The sequence below is a fragment of the Dendropsophus ebraccatus genome, chromosome 3, assembly GCF_027789765.1.
Source record: "Dendropsophus ebraccatus isolate aDenEbr1 chromosome 3, aDenEbr1.pat, whole genome shotgun sequence".
Classification (NCBI taxonomy): domain Eukaryota; kingdom Metazoa; phylum Chordata; class Amphibia; order Anura; family Hylidae; genus Dendropsophus; species Dendropsophus ebraccatus.
Window position 1 is genome coordinate 151,121,042 of NC_091456.1, and position 21,192 is coordinate 151,142,233.

The 21,192-nt window shown below is 42.3% G+C and overlaps 1 protein-coding gene across 9 annotated transcripts in view; it reads right to left on the minus strand.

The window, feature by feature from the left end:
• The window catches only part of MCTP1 (multiple C2 and transmembrane domain containing 1), a 528,068-nt gene that overhangs the window by 233,637 nt on the left and 273,239 nt on the right, over nucleotides 1-21,192 (minus strand). For all 9 annotated transcript variants that reach the window (XM_069962927.1, XM_069962926.1, XM_069962934.1 and 6 more), the window contains one exon: nucleotides 6,494-6,587. In XM_069962927.1, coding sequence (XP_069819028.1) covers nucleotides 6,494-6,587 — 94 coding nt within the window. The remainder of the gene's footprint in view (nucleotides 1-6,493; nucleotides 6,588-21,192) is intronic.

Below are 21,192 nucleotides of genomic sequence, written 5' to 3' on the forward strand. Positions count from 1 at the left end.
TTGTCCTGGCCATGACTATAGTCAGAAAACCCAATCTATATAATAAATAAATGACTTAATTTAAACCCTTGTTGGTGAACATCATAGACAGATACCAAATTAAAGGATAACTCCCAGGAAAAATTTTTTAGCTTACTTAGCACACATTACAAAGTTAACTAGTATAACTTTGTAATGTGTGTAAATAAGGGTTCTGGCCCCCTTCCCCCACTTTCCGACCCCCCCCCCCCCCCCCCCCCCCCGGTAGTTAAATAAAGTTTACATTAATAAATTACTGTCGACACCATCCTCTTCTCCTGGGCGCCATCTTGTGACAATGTTGTCATAGCTGGGGGGCGGGCAAGGTCTTCTTCCTTCTCGGCGTCTTCTTCTGAAGTAAATGGGAGAGGAAAAGGCTGCTGGTGCATCAGCAGCCTTTTCATTGGCTGGAATGCATCACATGGCTTCCAGCTTGCTCAGCCCTGATTCACCGGCAGCCTTTTCTCTTCCATGGACCCAAAACTGAGGGAGATTGCAGGACGGCGGCCTGAGGAGACGGAGATGCGGACAGCGGGCAATTTAAGTGGCGATCATCACCAGAGGGATGGTGAGTATGGTTTGTGTGAGTCTGTGGGTTTTTTTATTTTGCAGGTCCCGCGGGAGCTGTCCTTTAAGAGAAAGTGGTTAACACGCAGTTTCTATCTCCTCTGTTCCCGTCAATTCAGTTTCTTGTTTTATGACTTTACTTCTCTGACCTCTTTTGGTTTGGAGAGCCCAGTACGTCTACATGCAATATCCTGACAACACATGGGTTTCAACTGACACTGTGTAGTGCTTCATTTCACCTGTAGTAGTGCTAAAGGGGAATTAAATACATCCTACCAGGCTAACCACAAAATGCACCTGACCGCTCTTTGTCTCAGTGGTGGGACATACTAAAAGTGTGTCATCAGCGCCAATCCATTTACTAAAATAAAAGCAACAATATACCTGGCCCTGTGTAATTTTATGATGGATCAAAACCTGATGACTCCATCTACCTTGTACAGATATAATAATAGCTGTTCTCAACAGCTGAATATTTTTTATACACTCCCTAAAAATAGCATTAATAAAAGTTGTATGTGCGTCAAAACCTTGTCCCACAAAAGCAAAGCCTTGTGTGGTCCATGAGTCCATCAGAAAAATACAAAAGTTACAGCTTTTGGAATATGAGGATGAAAAAGACAAAATTGCTTGGTCTTCAAGGCCAAAAATAGAACAAATGAGTTAAAGGGGTCCTCTAGCTAAAATTATCTTCTTTCAAATCAACTGGTGTCAGAAAGTGACAGAGATTTGTAATTTACTATTTACTTAATTAAGTCTTCCAGTACCTATTAGCTGCTGCATGACCTGCAGGAAGTGGTGTATTCTTTCCAGTGTGACACACAGCTCTCTACTGACACCTCTGTCTGTGACAGGAAATGTCCAGAGCAGTAGCAAATCAGTAAATAAAACCTTTCGTGTTCTCCAGGCTGGAAATAATACACCAAGTCCTTTAGGACATACAGCAGCTGATAAGTACTGGAAGACTGGAGATTTTTAAATATCAGTAAATTACAAATCTCTGGCACTTTCTGGCACCAGTTAATTTTAAAGATTTTTATTTTATTTTTTTATTTTTTTTAAGGTAAGTCCACTTTTGGTACAGTATGGGCCATACATTTGCTGTATACATTGGCAGAACAATATGCCAATGTATAATGGTGCATAGCTGTGCCATGCTCATTCATTTCAGTGGACCAAACATTGTCTACTTATCACTACGGCCATGCTTTTAAATCCCACAATATTAATCTCAGAAATGGACTGTGCATAAGTACTTTGAACATCACTGTAGTCTTGGTGCCAAGTAGACTGAATCTGTGACATGCTGATTTGCCCTCTTTTGCATATATTTGTGGTGCCCCCCTTGCCTTTGTCGCAATCCCTTTAACTAAACTAAAACTCAAAATTTTTCTATATTGACTGCATTGCTTTTGATGTTGTTCAACCACTGGATAGTCCACCATGCATTCTACAAACTAAGAATTTATAACAATTTGTACATGCACGTGGGCCATACACCACAAAGCATTTATATGGCGGTATTTGCATATTGAAGGGCTGAATTATTCTTCGGTGTGTCATTGCCATGTGTCTGGGGGTGTACCGGCCTATAAATGTGCAGCATTTTTAATGAATGCTAAAAGGCTGACCTTTATGGCATCAGGACAGTAATACACTGTCACTGGCAAAGCTGGATTTTAATCCCTCTGCATTAGCGCTATGCTAAAGACAATACTTATCAGAAATTTCTGGCGAGAAATATTGAGGTGTAAGATGATTCAGATAAATGGCTCAATTAATTGAATTGAAGCAGACTCCATCGCACTGAACCAGAGCTATGAGCTCTTTATTAAAAGCACTGTTCTGTAGCCCATAACCTTGTTCCTTGACTCCTCTCTAGTTTCCAATTTAAACAAGTCCCCACGCGGCCTGCTCTAAAGGCCTTTGTCTCCCTGTCATTGTTAAAAGAGCCGAGGCATCCTGGAAGTGTGAAATCAGAACTCATGAGTTGAACGGTTCCCCCGGGAACGCTGTACTGCTCAGAAGGTCAAAGTCATGGGCTGGACCATCTAAAAGTGTCTGATCGCCAGTCTGTGACACAGCGGGTGGAGGGCAAAGGAGCTAGAACTGAACACATCTTAATTAAAGCCCGCAGAAAGCAAAACAGACTGTTTTTAAGTGGGCTGTCAAGAAGGACTTGGATGTAACCCTGTTAATGAATGTGAGTCTGCTAAATGTTAAACCATAAGCTAATAGGGATGTTCATATGATAATTGTTAAAACTGCATTATAACTTCTGCAGATATGTCTTTATTTCGTATTACATTCAGATTTCATGCTCTATTTGTTTTAGGCTTTTGTGTTTTGCCTAGGTTTAGGGACATATATAGCCATATAATTTCTTTTAGAGCCCCATAAAGATATAGATATTAAGGGGGAGATTTATCAAACATGGTGTAAAGTAGAACTGGCCCAGTTGCTCTTAGCAACCAATCAGATTCCACCTTTCATTCCTCACAGGCTCTTTGGAAAATGAAAGGTGGAATCTGATTGGTTGCTTGGGGCAACTGAGCCAGTTTCACTTTACACCATGTTTGATAAATCTCCCCCTTTAAGTGTTTAGGGGACTGTGAAAATTCACTATCCAAATTTGAACCTGTCGATAGTAACAGGACTAGCCCATAAAAAATAAAAATATTTAAATTTTCATTTGAATGTGACCCCCTCCTTTAAAGGGGTTGTCTGGGAAAAATGTATACTGAGCCATGCTACTGGGGCTGCGGGGACATATCTGTAATGTATACTTAGCTAAGCATACTTATTTGGTAATAGACACGTATGAAACCTAAAAAAATATATAAATAAAGGTGATAATAATGATGATAGTAGTCGCAAGTATCTCACTCTCTATGAACTACCTGTTGATAACTAAGATTATACGCATCACCATATAGCTTGCATTCCTTTAGAAAGCTCAAATTAACTTGTAGACTTGTAGAATATTACTTTCTTCTATACAGAAAACAGCTTCCCTATACCTCTCTGTTCACAGCTTTCATCCTACCTTCTGAGGTCTTAGCTCCCACTCCTTATGCTCAGGGCCGGCATTTGGGTATGCGACCTGTGCGCTTGCACAGGGCTCCCGGCCACCTGGGGGGAGGGCGCTTCAGCAGACAGCTGCACATCTAACTTAGAAATAGAAGTTAGATGTACTGTCTGTGTGCCAGAGAACCTGGCCTCCTCCCATAGTAGTTTGTTCAAAGCGCTTCGGCAGACAGACAGCACATCTGGGGGGGGGGGGGGACTTGGGGCTGTAGTTGTGCTGGGGGGACTGTAGATGTGCAGGGGTCAAGGGGCTGTAGTTGTGCAGGAGGCTGTAGTTGTGCTGGGGGGCTATATTTGTGCTGGGGGCTGTAGTTTTGCGGGGGTCAGGGGGCTCTAGTTGTCGGGGGTCTTGGAGCTGTAGTTGTTAGGGGGGCTTGGGGCTGTAGTTGTGAGCAGGGCCTAGGGCTGGAGTTGTAGGATGGCTTGGGGCTGGAGTTGTGGGGGGCCTAGAGGCTGGAGTTTTGGGGGGTCTTGGGGCTGGAGATGTGTGGGAGACTGGGGGGGTACTTGCTTGTATAGCTGGGAGGGGTCGGGTAGTTGTGTGTATGGCGGGCGGGTCGGGTGATGGGTGTTGATTGTCGTCTGCAGGGGTGGGAGGCTGAAGGAGCTTTATGTTACCTTAAGGGGGCGGGCACCGAAAAAAAGGTTTTGCACAGGGCACCATTTACCCTAAGGTTGGCCCTGCTTATGCTATCCCCCAATCCTTCTTCTCATGACCCTATTTTACAAGGCTTCAGGGATTTTTGGTTCTCCCATCTTCAGTGTTTTACCTTTTTACTACAAAAGATTTGATAATATTTTATGATGCTACTGCTAATGCCCCATGCTAATGCCCCATGCATCCTTTACATCCATCCTTATAGCGTTACACAATTGTGACAATGTACACATACATGTAACAGTGTAACAAAACAACCACCAAAATACTATAATTGTGTCATATAGTAACACATGGGTTAGATGGTAGATAAGCCAACTAAGTTGTAGATATTGGAGATTTCTTTGGGAAAATTAATATAATTTTTAGTGGAAGAATATGTCAATGCTAATATTTGGGCACAGACTAAGAAAGCAGGGGCAAACAAAGGGATTTAAGATTTTGCTTCTTAAGGCCCATTCACACAGAGGAAAACAGGCGGAAATTCAGAACAGAATGCCCGCCTCCCTATACTTATCATTAAGACACTCAGGCAGGCGGGATTCCAAGCGGAGTCTGTAGCGGGTATTCTGCTCAGAATTTCCACCTGTTTTCCACAGTGTGAACGGGTCCTTATTTGGGAAGATAACACTGATGACCACAACTACTGTAGTTTGTCTTCTAAACCATGCATTTAGGGTTCTATTCCACGGGCAGATGGGGGGGCCTGATCAATAATGTAAAGGAGCGCCAATCTGCTGGATCTGCAGGCCGTGGCGGTCCTGGCCAGTGATTTGCTGAGCAGTCTGTCAGCTAAGACAGGCCGCACCAAAGCTGCTGCTGCTGCGCGCGGGACCGGAAGGAAGAAAGAGCACAGAAGAAGACCTGCGGTAGGTGTCCGATGATTTTAGGTTTGAACCTAAACAAACGATCAGCCGATGACACGATTATCAGCTGATCGTTGTCTCTATTCCACGGAGCGATAATCGGCAAAATTGGCCCGATTCGGCCGATTATCGCTTCGTGGAATAGGACCCTAAGGAGTCGCTCTTCATCACTCTTGATCCCATCATGCGGATATGGCCTTTGCTAGTCAGACCATCATAATGATACATCTTAAACACAGACTGATGTTTTTGCCCAGATACAGCAAGGCCTGAGACATGCCCAGGACATGTACAGGAAATAAAGTGAGCAGGGAATAAAAGCAGACTAGTAGTATACTGTATGTACATGTATAATCTGGACCGGCTGGGTGGGCACAGGGGACATGGCAGAATAACATCCACAAGACACATACTTGTCAACCTACAAATCTGCAAATTCTTTCAAAAAGATGTTTATTTCCCTTTGCTTAAACCACTCAGTGTTACAGCCCAGTTAAACTATGTTGTAATGCTGCCTTTTAAATACAACCTAAAATGAAGGGAGGGATCTGGCAATTTGTTGGGCGACAAGTTTGTGTCTTGTGGATGACATACAAGCACCAGGGTCGGCCCGCTCATCTGTGCAATGCACACTTCAAGACCGACATGGTGGTGAGTGTAATTACTTTGCTTATTGCATATCAGAGCAGGATAGGCCAGGAACATGGAGTATACAATATATAGAAAGTACAGAGTAACAGGCACCCAGATTGCAAATCAATCAAGATACTCAGTCGTAGACTGGCACCAACAATCACCAAAATAATGACATTGTGTGCCAAGCACCTGAAATAATAAGCCCAACAGTGTCACCAGATTGTAGGCTGTGCCAGTATACATCAGTCACTTTGCTGTCTTTAGCGGTGACAATCCCCCAGCTTGTATATTCATAACGCAAATATTTCACCTGTTATTTCATGCAAATGTATCAGGATAGGGATTAACAAATATTAGACCTTAGAGGGGCCCATGGTACATGTGAAGCAAGCTGCCATAGTTATTCTTCACAGTCCATGAAGACATGAATTTAATTACTCTCCTCTCTATCTCCACCTCTAACAAAGCTGCAAAAACAGCAGCGGAAGCTTGTCACCTTTACTCCTGTCATTGAGGTATTGTATGTGCCCCAGAAGTAAAATCTAACAAATACATGTCACCAAATCACAGCTAAACATTTCACTCACAGATTTTCCCTGTTTTAATTAACAGCTGCTTGGAGAGTATATATTAATCCCGAGGAAATCTCATTGCCTCTTACCTGTGACATCAGCTGCCATCAATCCCTCTGCTCTTATGACTTTCACTTGAAGAAAACCCACATCATTAAAATTGCTGAAGGACCTCATAAGACTCTGCAATAAACAAAACACATGCACATAGGTAATTACACTGGATTATTTTTCATCTACATACTAAAAATACTCCAATATTAGAATTACTACATGTTATCGCCACTCAAACATTAAATCGACTCTGTACCCACAATCTGACCCCCCAAACCACTTGTACCTTCGGATAGCTGCTTTTACTCCAAGATCTGTCCTGGGGTCCGTTCGGCAGGGGATGCAGTTAATGTCATAAAAAACAACTTTTAAACTGGCAGCCCCGTGCCCTTTGTCCGTGGCTTACATTGTGTATGCATTAGGCTGGCACAACCTCTCTGTCCCTCCTCCCCACCCTCATCATCATTAGGAATGCTACAGGCAGATTGCCTCCTATTCATCAGCTGTGCGAGCACAGCACATGGGCTAGATCGTTAGGGCACCTGTGTAGTTTTCACTGCAGAGAAAAAGGAAAAATGGTGAAGAGGGTGGGGAGGAGGGACGGAGAGGTTGTGCTAGCCTAATGCATACACAAACTAAGCCATAACCAAAGGGCATGGGGCTGCCACTTTAAAAGTTGTTTTTTTATGACAACAACTGCATCACCTGCCGAACGGACCCCAGGACAGATCTTGGATTAAAAGCAGCTATCTGAAGGTATGAGTGGTTTGGGGGGGTCAGATTGTGGGTACAGAGTCGCTTTAAGGGAACAGGCACTTGTTTCAATGCAACTAAAATAAAAAAAAATTAAGCAACTCAGGAAGTAGTCTTGATTTAGGAAAATCCTAAAGTTTAGTGTATACTGGTCCTAGGCGGATGTCATGTGTCTTTATGGCTACAGACTAGAAAGAAACACTGGTGCAGATTTACACATTTTGAAAATGTGATGAATATTGATGTTATTTACACTAAAAAAAACTGATTTATTAATTTGACATTTATTAATTTAGCCAGTTTTCCACCAAGTCAATGCCACAGAGTAGGTGTAGAAAGGACAGCACTTTCGCGGGTAGGTGGTGCTTGTGGTGGAAAAGCCAGATGTATGATAGAGAGGACCCGACACTCACCAAGTTAGTTCAGCTGTTTATTAAGGTACAGGAAACATCAGGTACATACAGGATGCCTTTACCTTTACTATCTCTAAGCTGATGAAGGCCATGCTTGGCCGAAACGCATCCTGTATGTACCTGATGTTTCCTGCAGCTTAATAAACAGCAGAACTTACTTAGTGAGTGCCCAATCCCACAGGAGTGTCCGCAACAAAAGAGAAGTGGCTTCATTAAACGTGCATGGCTGAGGAAGTGACATAATGTCCAAAAAATGGCAGAATTCTGGTGGAAGCTCCGGGTACAATGTAAGCCAACTAATAGTTGGTCTAAATTAAGACTAGGCAGCCTAGATTTATACAGCCAGCAATAGATTTATACAAAAGTTGAGCAAAGTTAAGTTTATACTGTAAGGTCCCCATTCAGTTTATACTTGTTGTTGCTGCTGCTTGCTGTAATAGAAAGTGTACAAAGGGTAGAGATGGGCGTGTTGAAATTTCAATGCTCGGCCCCTTTGTTCTCGGTGAGATAAGCCACCACCAGAGCAGTCCGGCTGAAGCTTACCATTCCCTTCCTAATAGCGAACACATGAACATTCAGCCTTGCCGATCGTTTAAGTCTATAGGAATGAAAGAAAAGATAACAGTCAGCCAAACAATCATTTGGCCAACAGTTACTGAAAGTGTATGGTTTATTAAATCTGGACCACTGTGTGTAGTCTGAAACCCTTTGTACATCATACATCTGTGTTGGCATATATGTTGGCATACCAGCAGAGCAGAATGTCAATGTATACCTTAGCGTAACCATCCCTTTGACCCAGTCTATTGACTTTAATGGACTGAATATGGACTGCTAATGACAGCATTCATTCCTTTTACAAACACATGCAGTTTTTTAAAAGAATCAAAAGTGTAGGTGATCACACTTTTGAGTCCTGCAAAAAGTTGTTTAACTTTGGAAATGCCCAGAACAGAGTCCCTAGTAGACTATGTTTGATCTATTGAAATGAATAGACATGGAATGGGTGTGTCAAGGTATACAGTGGCATACCATTCTGCTAGTATATACGCAAATCCCCAGAATGTAGGCTACTTATATGATAAGAACATAGCCTTCTCCTGTAGTTAGGTTAGTAAGAAGAAGGGAGGTGAAGTTAAAGGGGTTATCCAGTGCTACAAAAACATGGCCACTTTCTTTCAGAGACTCTTGTCTCCAGTTCAGGTGTGGTTTGCAATTAAGCTCCATTCACTTCAATGGAACTGAGCAGCAAAACCCCGCCCAAGCTGGAGACAAGAGTGGGGCTGTCTCTGGAAGAAAGTGGCCATGTTTTTGCAGCGCTGGATAACCCCTTTAACACATGGCTGCAGGATCAGACTACACACAGAGTGTGTTTGTAGTCTGTAACCATGAAGACAAGTTCTATGTAGAAACTATAGACACAAATTTAAAAATATTTGAACAAGTGCTTCATTTTCTTTTTTTCTTGATGCGTTGGAGCAATAAAAAAAATAGTTACAAGTTCCAAATAGTTCACACACCTTTTAACAAGGGAAACAAAGTTTTCAGCTTTTGAATAAAGCCAATACAAGCAAATAAAATAAGTAACTCAAAAACTTCAAACGTTTTTTAGTAGTTGCTGTAAAAAGTGAATCGTGGGTAACATATTCTTTACTGTTATTCTTGTTTTCATTTGAAAATTAATGAATATGCAACACATCTTCCAAGGTCAGCCAAGCCGAGAAAAATTACCAGGATAAAGAAGCGGCAGGTTCCTGGCTTAAAAGTTCTCTCTCGTAAATGTCACATACAAAAAGTACTGACACAATTATTTTTAATGTAAAGGGAAAAAATGCTGAACTAAAATTTATTTTGTACAATATGCATTTGTTTCAGATACTTTTTTCCATTTTTGTATGTTCACCATGATTTGAATGTATAGAAAAACAGTTATAGCCTTCATAGTGCAAGAAATTGTCACTGAGCCCTACTACATCTTTTTTAAAATGTGATGTGAAACTGATAAGGTAAACTCTCTCCACCTCTTTGACCACCCCCTTATCCAGGCCAGATTTCCTTAGTCCACCAAATATCTTACTGGATATTTCTTTGAGAAGAACAACTTTACTGAAATTTCGATGGTCATCTCAAAGAACAATTCAAACTACGGTATGTACATCCTAAATTGTATTTTTTTTTAATTTATGTTTTTTTTTTTGAACCACAAGAGTAGCAGTAACAAAATGGTTTTCTTGAAGGGTATAGAGGGAATTAGAGGTACATCACAATTTGACACAGTCATAAAGTTAGAATTCTTCACGCCCTTCTATTTATCTATTTATGTAATGAAAGTAGGTCCAGAATGGAGTGTAGGGAACAAGAACATTGCCCCAGTAGCATCACAAATAACTTTCAAAGTCAGCAGTGGAAGATGCCTAGGCTCTGAAGGCTTAAGAGCCAAAGTACAGTATGTTTGTAGGCGTATATGTAATTTGTATATCTACATACACGGAAATGTACAGTATTTATGAATGCATATATGTTCACACGACTTTTAAGGGACTTTCTCCATAAATAGTTTTTCCATAAAGGGCACTTATTCACAGAACGGTGTCTGATCTGTGGGAGGTTGACCATTGGAACCTCCATCGATAATGAAACACACAACTCCCATTCATGTAATCAGTTGTGGTTCCAGTGGTCAGACCCCACCAATCATACACGCATCACTGATCTGGTAGTTTTGGAAAGCGTATTTTAGTTTATTCATAAGAAAGTTTTCCTAGGGCAGGATGGAAAACCCATGGGCAAACCATGGGTTTACACATACAGTAGTATTTCTGTCAGTCTTTTTTCAACCAAAATCAGAAGTGGGTTGAAAACAAAGAAGTGGAAATCTTTCCATTATAATATTGCCTTGTCAGTTCCACTCCTGCTTTTGGTTGAAAAAAGACTGACAGAAATACTATGTGTGAACATAGCCTAGGACTGCCTATAGACCATCTTTACATTCTAGTGTCCAATCCCTTGCAAACTAGTGTACAATATTATAAGTACTAAGAACTAAATTTAGGTACTGATTAGGCACAATTTTCCATCGTGCTGCTCCTTTACTTTCTTGCTGGAGATGTATGTATAAATGTACACTAATGGCTATAGCAGAATTTGCACTTGGCTAAGTAGCTTTACTCAAACCAATTTTGGTGAATTCACAAGTCTCTCAATGAGTTCACAAATTAAAAAAAAACATGTTAACAACACAACAGGGATGCACAGTGTGCATTATGGCAAGATCCATTCAGACAGAGAGATGAGAGCATCTTAATGTATGAGCGCAGGATGGCATATTTACTAAAGGGAAACTGTCAGCTGTTATACTGACATACTCCGCTATAGTAAGGGTTCTCTTCCCTATTTCATATTGACATGTTCCCTTTAAAACGGCCATTCTTCTGTCAGTGCTTTATCATCTTCCAAAAGGCTACACAAAAAACCTTGACCAAGACCATGAACGTTAATAAGCCAAACAACTGGTCCTAGCATTAAGATTCATGAGAAGCACTGATCTAGAATTTTAATATGTGTCTCATTTACCAAGACCTTGGATATATTTTTGGCATTGGAAAAGGTTAAGGACATCACACAAAAATGTGTCCAACAAAAAGAAAGACAAAATGTCCTGAAATTAGTATTCCTGAGCATACGCACATTTCTGGATCATAATACGTTAAGTATGCCATTGTGCCAGTGAAAATAGTAGTTTTGGAATGTAAAATTATCAATAAAAATGTTATGGAAGTAAAGAGCAGCCCATGTTTTTATTAATAATATGAGAGAGCTGACAGTCAGAGCACACCATGATATTAACATTATACGTCCCAAGTGACTGCTCCCTGTTTACAGTGAAGATATGACCTTGGTTTTCTGAGACGAGAAATTATTAAGCTAGGTATATTCCCCTATGTGTATTAATATGATATTTCTTTATATAAAAAGTATTTATGAGCCCTGTTAACTTTCAATCTTTTTACATTTGTTTATTTTTCAAGCCGAGTCTCAGAGGTGCTTAAATGAAAATAGGCTTCTACATTGACACGGAAAAAAAAAAGGTTGTGAATGTTAGAGTAATGACTTTAGGAATTACTGCCCATGAACATTTATTTATTACCATTACCAACCAAACAATACCCATTAGCTTAAATTTTTAACCATATACTGAGGCAACTGAGAGTTCTATGATGATGTTTTTTAAGCCGTATTTGTCTCTTGTGATTTACTGTACACGTGACTGACCTCCTAATAAGTGTTACGTTGAATAAAAAGTGTCTTTCCGTTATTTGGTTTCACCTGTTGCTTATATACGACCACACAACGTAAATTTTCTATTAATCACGGCGGTTGTTGACGATTTGCAACAACGGCCGTGACTAATAGAACATTTACGTTGCACTGCAGTCAATGGAATCCCGGCCAGAGTGTATACATGTCAGTTTTGTGGGGGCGGTCATTGAATAGCGGCCGCAGAGAACTGTCAGTTCACACAATGGAAAGTGCGGCTTCGGACCGGACGCACTTTACATTGCTATGGTGAATTGGGATGCGGACACACACAGATGCCCCCGCATCCCAATTCAGTGCAAATGAAGATCATCCAGCCGATACTGCAATACCGGCCTGGATGATCTTCTCTGTGAAGCCGGCCTAAAGCTGTACAGACCTCCTCACCATTTACTTCCCCCAATGGGGGTCACAGCCCCATTCTCATTTAAATACAATACACTCTAGAGTCAAAGTCTTAAGAAGCTAATTAACCAGTATGTGTTCAAAGAAACTTAAAAACTTATCAAAAACCCACAAAAAACATTGAAATTGCAACACCAAGAAGAAAAAGTCCTGGCATTATGGAAATCCTATTTTATGCAAAAAATGACAGCAAAATAATAAAAATTATTATCATATAATGATTTTTTTTAGTATTGAATATAAGCGCCACATGTAGTACACTTCTATGCTTTGGCATGCTATCAATGAGGTAATTGCAGAGACTGAATGAACTTGGGCTGTAAAGTCACCTAGATCTGTTGCTGGCAGCTCTCTTTGCAGTTGTCGAGCAATGACGTCCCAGATGTGCCTGACTTTAGAAAAGTCCAGAAATGCTGCAGCTTTTTGAGGCTAAGTAGGCTACTTACAGTAGCACGAACATGCGCCCTGGTGTTGATGTCCAAAAAATTGTCCCTAGGACACGCTGAGAAGGCCAAATAAACATGACGCAGAGCTGCTACTGTACCTGAAATGAAGACTAGGGTCCAGCTATCATACATTATTCAGCCTCACACAATAATGCCAGGAGTAATGTGACGTTCCTTACTCAACTATGACATTGCACCAAGAAGGACAAGCTGTAAGGTTATAGTGCAAGGCAAGATGGCGGATGAAGGCCGAAGATGGAAGCAGGGATAAAATATATCCCTGTCAGTAATGAGTGACACTTTTGTCTCTGACACCAGAGATTGACCTGGAGACCACATGGGCAATGCCATGAAAAGGCCCTTACAAGGTATGGGGGTCTTTCAAGCCTTCTCAGATAGATGTTGGGGGAGAGAAGGATCAAGAGAGTTGAATTTCAATGCCTGATTCTTTAGCTCTTAAGGAAATAAGCCACCACCTGAGGAGTTCGGCAGAGGCATACCCCATTAGCATTCAGAATGCTGAGTTTAGTGTGGGTGGATTGGAAGGGATAGACAACCAAACTAGCAATCAGCCAACAGTTATTGTATGCATTTGGCTAGCCTTATTTTCCATTGGTAAAGGTACACTTCTTAGGGTATAAGCACATAGAGTAAATGTGGTGGAACACTCCGCGGGTTTCTGACGCTCATTCCCGCGTGCTCCCGTTTGGCTATCCGCCTGTGCCATAGACTCCATTCTATGGTCCATTCCGCAGTCCATCCAAAGAACTGAAACGTCAATTCCTTGGGCGGACGATGGAATCCGCCCGAGCATAGAATAGAGTCTATGTGACGGGCAAAACTTTAAGTGGGGGCATGGAGGGGAGGCGACGGAATCCTTGCAGAGTTATCTGCCAAATTTACTTGCTGTTGGGAAAAGCTGAAATAAATTAGATGGAGGAGACCCCTCAATTGCCCTCCCTATAATCCGACCCTGACTATATAATACAGTATCTAAAATGACTTTGGTCATAGAACAGCGAAGTAAGGGGTAGCAATACCATGCAAAGTTATTATGTGAAATTGATTAATATGCTTCAACATTTCCTTCAGAAAGTGAGAAGTGTATAAAATATAACGTTGTACAATTCAAAGTTGGAAGCAGCATTTCTACAATCCGTCACAGCTCAGAGCTTTTTAACCATGTTGTGGTCTAGAAAACAAAGGGCATATACTACTTGGCCTTAACATTAAAACCACTACTTATCATGTGACAATTGTACCTAAGAGGTGAGATATATTGTACCAACAGCACAGGAACAGTCAGTTTTTTTTTAAGTTGATGTATTAACAGCAACAACAAATGGGTAAAAGTAAGGACATCAGTGTCAATGGCCAAACTGTGATGGCTAGACAACTGGGTCAGAGCGTCTCTAAGATGGCATGGGGTTCCTAATATACACTGTTCAGTACCTGAAAAAAGTGATATTGGACAAAGAGAGAGCTGTTATCAGGGTCATATGTGCGCAGAGCTTTTATTATAGTGCTTGAAAAGCACTATATTGTAATCCGTATTCTTCTTCTTCTTCTTCTTCTTCTTCTTCTAGCCATTTTTCTGCGCGTAATACAGCCCGAACCGCTTTGTGCACACACTCCGTTCAAATTGCGTTTCGAAGCCCTCGGCGGTGTGTGGTGTGCTATCTATTTTTCGTTTCGATCGGATTTGTCGTTTTTAAGAAATTTACGTTAAACGACCCCAAATTTCCCATAGAAAATAATGGCCCATTGCAAATAATGGCCACACTCTAACCGCTGACAGCCAATCACAGCACATATGCAAATAGCTGAAATATAGCAGCCAATAGGAACTCTAAGGTCTCGTCATGCAATGTATCACACCATCCACAGTCACATGTCCACTATTGGCCAATAGAAGATGTAATATATGGAAGGTCCTTAACGATTTTGTCTCCCCGACATGAGTAAGATTGTCATGGTAACCGAGCAATGATCTTTACCATTATAAGTACTCAGATCGCTCTTAAAGGGACCCAGGTCACCCTTAAAGGAACGCAAGTCGCTCTTAAAGGGACCCAAGTCTCTCTTAAAGGGACGGGAGCCATGTCGCTCTTAAAGGGACCCAAGTTGCTCTTAAAGGGACGGGAGCCATGTCGCTCTTAAAGGGACCCAAGTCGTTCTTAAAGGTACCCAAGTCGCTCTTAAAGTGGCGGGACCCAAGTCGCTCTTAAAGGGTCCCATGTAGCTCTTAAAGGGATCCAAGTCGCTCTTAAAGGGACGGGACCCAAGTTGCTCTTAAACGGACGGGACACTCCAAAAGGTATGGGACCCATGTCGCTCTTAAAGAGACCCATGTCGCTCGAGCGACCTGGGTCCCTTTAAGAGCGGCCCGGGTCCCTTTTAAGAGCGACCTGGGTCCTTTTAAGAGCGAAATATGTCCCTTCAAGAGCGACCAAGGTCCCTTTAAGAGCGGCCCGGGTCCCTTTTAAGAGCGACCTGGGTCCTTTTAAGAGCGAAATATGTCCCTTCAAGAGCGACCAAGGTCCCTTTAAGAGCGAAATTAGTCCCTTTAAGAGCAACCTGGGTCCCTTCTAGAGCAAAATATGTCCCTTTAAGAGCGACCTGGGTCCCTTTAAGAGCAAAATATGTTCCTTTAAGAGCGACCTGGGTCCCTTTAAGAGCGAAATATGTCCCTTTAAGAGCGAAATATGTCCCTTTAAGAGCGACCTGGGTCCCTTTAAGAGCGAAATATGTCGCTTTAAGAGCAAAATGGGTCCTTTTAAGAGCAACCTGGGTCCCTTTAAGAGTGAAATGGGTCCCTTTAAGAGCAAAATGGGTCCCTTTAAGAGCGATCTGGGTCCCTTTAAGAGCAAAATGGGTCCCTTTAAGAGCGAAATGGGTCCCTTTAAGAACGAAATGGGTCCCTTCAAGAGCGACCTGGGTCCCTTTAAGAGCAAAATATGTCCCTTTAAGAGCAAAATATGTCCCTTTAAGAGCAAAATTGGTCCCTTTAAGAGCGACCTGGGTCCCTTTAAGAGCAAAATGGGTCCCTTTAAAGGGAACCAATCACCCAGAAAATCAATGTAAAGACAAGGATATGTGCTGATAGATCACCCAGCACACTTCCCAAATATGCCCCTGTAACCTCTGTGCCCCCCTCAATTAGACAGTAATCTTACTTTGTTCAGGTCACGCGCTGTATGTAAATTTTTGCTAAGTAGTCCTGGTGGGCGTATGTAGTCCTGGTGGGCGTATGCAGTCACGGTCCGGGGGCGTATCTAGTCACGGTCCGGGGGCGTATGTAGTCACGGTCTGGGGCTGTAATCACGCCCAGAGGGGCGTGATTCGGAGGCTTGCGGTCCAGTGACGTCATCCGGCGGCTTGCGTTCCGCGTCGCGGCCGCGCTGACGTGTTCGGGAACCTGCGCATGCGCAGTACGTCAGCGTCGTCTCCCGCCGTACTGCACATGCGCGGGTTCCCGAACACGTCGGCGCGGCCGCGACGCGGAACGCAAGCCGCCGGATGACGTCACTGGACCGCAAGCCTCCGAATCACGCCCCTCTGGGCGTGATTACAGCCCCGGACCGTGACTAGATACTCCCCAGGACCGTGACTAGATACGCCCCCGGACCGTGACTACATACGCCCACCAGGACTACATACGCCCACCAGGACTACTTAGAAAAAATTTACATACAGCGCGTGACCTGAACAAAGTAAGATTACTGTCTAATTGAGGGGGGCACAGAGGTTACAGGGGCATATTTGGGAAGTGTGCTGGGTGATCTATCAGCACATATCCTTGTCTTTACATTGATTTTCTGGGTGATTGGTTCCCTTTAAGAGCGACCTGGGTCCCTTTAAGAGCGACCTGGGTCCCTTTAAGAGCGACCTGGGTCCCTTTAAGAGAAAAATGGGTCCTTTTAAGAGCGACCTGGGTCCCTTTAAGAGTGAAATGGGTCCCTTTAAGCGCAAAATGGGTCCCTTTAAGAGCAAAATGAGTCCCTTTAAAAACGACCTGGGTCCCTTTAAGAGCAAAATATGTCCCTTTAAGAGCGAGATATGTCCCTTTAAGAGCAAAATATGTCCCTTGAAGAGCAAAATGGGTCCCTTTAAGAGCGACCTGGGTCCCTTTAAGAGCGAAATTGGTCCCTTTAAGAGTGAAATTGGTCCCTTTAAGAGCGACCTGGGTCCCTTTAAGAGTGAAATTGGTCCCTTTAAGAGCGACCTGGGTCCCTTTAAGAGCAAAATGGGTCCCTTTAAGAGCGACCTGGGTCCCTTTAAGAGCAAAATGGGTCCCTTTAAGAGCGACCTGGGTCCCTTTAAGAGCGAAATGGGTCCCTTTAAGAGCAAAATGTGTCCCTTTAAGAGCGAAATGGGTCCCTTTAAGAGCGACATGGGTCCCTTTAAGAGCGACCTGGGTCCCTTTAAGAGCAAAATGAGTCCCTTTAAGAGCGAAATGGGTCCCTTTAAGAGCGACCTGGGTCCCTTTAAGAGCAATCTGGGTCCCTTTAAGAGCGATCTGGGTCCCTTTAAGAGCGATCTGGGTCCCTTTAAGAGCGAACTGGTTCCCTTTAAGAGCAAAATGGGTCCCTTTAAGAGCGACCTAGGTCCCTTTAAGAGCAAAATATGTCCCTTTAAGAGCGAAATATGTCCCTTTAAGAGCAAAATATGTCCCTTTAAGAGCGAAATATGTCCCTTTAAGAGCAAAATGGGTCCCTTTAAGAGCGACCTGGGTCCCTTTAAGAGCGAAATATGTCCCTTTAAGAGCAAAATATGTCCTTTTAAGAGCGACCTGGGTCCCTTTAAGAGCGAAATTGGTCCCTTTAAGAGTGAAATTGGTCCCTTAAAGAGTGAAATTGGTCCATTTAATATGACCTGGGTCCCTTTAAGAGCGAAATATTTCCCTTTAAGAGCAAAATATGTCCCTTTAAGAGCAACCTGGGTCCCTTTAAGAGCGAAATATGTCGCTTTAAGAGCAAAATGGGTCCTTTTAAGAGCGACCTGGGTCTCTTTAAGAGCGACCTGGGTCCCTTTAAGAGCGATCTGGGTCCCTTTAAGAGCGAAATATGTCCCTTTAAGAGCAAAATGGGTCCTTTTAAGAGCGACCTGGGTCCCTTTAAGAGCAAAATTGGTCCCTTTAAGAGCGAAATTGGTCCCTTTAAGAGTGAAATTGGTCCATTTAAGAGCGACCTGGGTCCCTTTAAGAGCGAAATATGTCCCTTTAAGAGCGACCTGGGTCCCTTTAAGAGCGACCTGGGTCCCTTTAAGAGCGAAATATGTCCCTTTCAGAGCGAAATATGTCCCTTTAAGAGCAAAATGGGTCCTTTTAAGAGCGAACTGGGTCCCTTTAAGAGTGAAATGGGTCCCTTTAAGAGCGACCTGGGTCCCTTTAAAAGCCATTTGGGTCCCTTTAAGTGCAACGGGGGCCCTTTAAGAGCGACCTGGGGCCCTTTTAGAGTGAAATTGGTCCCTTTAAGAGTGATCTGGGTCCCTTTAAGAGCCAAATGGGTTCCATTAAGAGAGACCTGGGTCCCTTTAAGAGCGACCTTTGTACCTTTAAGAGCGACCTGGGACCCTTTAAGAGTGACCTAGGTATCTTTAAGAGCGACCTGGGTCCCTTTAAGAGCGACCTGGGTTCCGTTAAGAGTGACCTGGGTCCCTTCAAGAGTGAAGGGACCCACGTCGCTCTTAAAGTGACCCAGGTCGCTCCTAAAGGGACCCATGTCGCTCTTAAAGGGACGGGAGCCAAGTTGCTCTTAAAGGGATGGGACCCAAGTCGCTCTTAAAGGGACGGCACCCAGGATTAAAGTTAAATGGAAGTCACTGGTAAAGGGGCGCTCTTTTCAAGCACTATGTATTTCCCTGGAAATGCAAATCTAGTTATTATTATTATTATTATTAGTAGTAGTAGTAGTAGTAGTAGTAGTAGTAGTAGTATTCTGTCTATGTAGCTGTGTAAGGGCTCATTTTAGCAGGGTGAGCTATTGTTATTGATACAATTATGTGTGCGTACATCTTTTTCATCACTTTTTAATCCATGGTTTCAAGCGGTAAAAAAAAATAGTATTGGTTAAATGATTTTAACAATTCAGAGATTTGTGGATGTGATAATACAAATTTGGTTCTGCCCCTTCTTATATTCTCTCTCATGGCAATGCACTTAGGTTATTTAAGGTAAAGTGCCCGTGTTAGAGTTGTTAGTCCTTTTTATTGTATTTCTGATTGTTCGTCTCACATTGTAATGTAAAATATCGAATTGAAAAAAAAATAAAAAAGTAGTAGAATTTTTTTCTACTTGAAAAATGGGAAACTATTCTTTATAGATTACCCTTTGACCCTTCAGCTGTTGCAAAACTACAATCCCCATAACACCTGCACAGCCAACATCAAAGCTTTGGCTACCCAGGCATTGTGGGAATTGTAGTTTTGCTACAGCTGGAGGGCCAAAGATCCCCCATCTCTGGTCTAGATGCGGCAGTTAGTAGAGACTAGTCAGGATAAAAGTTATCTCTAGAGATGAGCAAACCTAGAGCATGCTCGAGTCGATCCGAACCCGAACTTTCGGCATTTGATTAGCGGTGGCTGCTGAAGTTGGCTAAAGCCCTAAAGCTATGTGGAAATCATAGATATAGTCATTGGCTGTATCCATGTTTTCCAGACAACGTTAGAGCTTTATCCAAGTTCAGCAGCCCCCGCTAATCAAATGCCGAAGTTCGGGTTCGGATCGACTCGAACCCGAACCCGGTTCGCTCATCTCTAGTTATCTCCAACCCCAGCCTCTCATGGCAAGTGTCAGCTGCTGAGCCTGTTCCTCCCCTCTAACGCCTCTATAATGTAATAGCACATTATGGTGTATTTGGTAGCATGAGGGACAGTACAGATGTAAGTGGGTTCATAGACAGTGTATGGCCTCTTCTATACTAACCCTGCCTCTGGCTGGAGAACCTATAGAAAAAAAAATCCAGGAAGCCAAAGAATCATAGAGCTCAGCTAAGCACTTCTGTACTTTCATTCCATCAATTGCTGCAGGTCACAGAATTTCGAAGCTTCTGACAATTACATGTTTTGAAGGCAAGCAAATGGATTTTTGCAAAAACCCATTCAGATAAATGGGACAGTTGTAAAATTTCTTCCACGTTTGATTTCACCTTTAACTTTAGAAATTGTGCACACATCTGACAAGGGGCAACTGTATTCATACAATGGTAGAGAAAAACATGCCATTGGTGTGAAAATAAAATAGAGAGGGATAGAGGGGAGGTAATAACAAATAATAATAAACTGATAGTAGCAAATGCATAAGGCCTTATGCTCACTTCAGTATATTTTTGTCATGTCTGTAGATTTTCCCCGCTATCCTCTCATACAATCCGCCAAAAAAAATTACGGATTGGGCACCTGTAGTGTATCCGTATTTACGTAAAACCATTTTTTAGAAACACAACCTTTCAGCATGTGACTAACGACTCATCCTTATTTTTTACAGAAATACGGATGCAAAAAAGGTTACAATCCATAGAAAATAGCGGATCCAATTGATTTCTATGAGAATCTGCAAAAAAAATCTGGGTCCGCACTAGGACATTTTTTCAGGATTGGTTTGCGTCCTGCTGGTTGTGTCAATACCCTTACAGAGATCAAGTACAGAAATACGGATCCGTAGATTACGGGACGTGTGAATAAGGCCTAAGGTGCCAATATATCATATAAACAATACTGCTCTATAAGTATGAAACTACTGTATATATCACAGAATGTATATACTAGCAGACAGGAAGAATAATTTTGAAACAGAAAGTATGATATAATAAAAATAGAGTAAGGTCCTTACAGTGTTAACACTTACACACACTTTTATACACATCAAATAGTGTTTTTATCTGTGAAACAACCAGAAAAAAAGTATCCCTTTAAACAGCCTGTATTTAATTAATGCGTTGCTATCTCTGTGCGGAATTATTATGAAAATGCAGATTCAAGCCCTATGTGTTGCCTCTTCCAGCAGCCCACTCATTTTCATAGGAGTGACCTGGAAATGAACTGCCGCTCTGCTCTAAACTCTTTGAAGTTTCGCTCTGTATTCACCCGGGAGTTTGTAGGACAACAGAAACCAGGGGCTCATAAACGTCTCTTCCTATTAACTCCATGCCTGACACAAAGGTGACTGGATTTCAAGAAAAAGTGCCAGGATGCAACTTTATAATCTGCAACTCGTATTAAAAATTTTTATGTGCCATTAATGGTAGAATCCTAGAATATATAAAACACTATGGGTAATTGTATAATAACATACAGGTTATGATGACTTGGTTAGAGTTGAGTGAACCTCGAGCATGCTCGAGTCGATCCGAACCCGAACTTTCGGCATTTGATTAGCGGTGGCTGCTGAACTTGGATAAA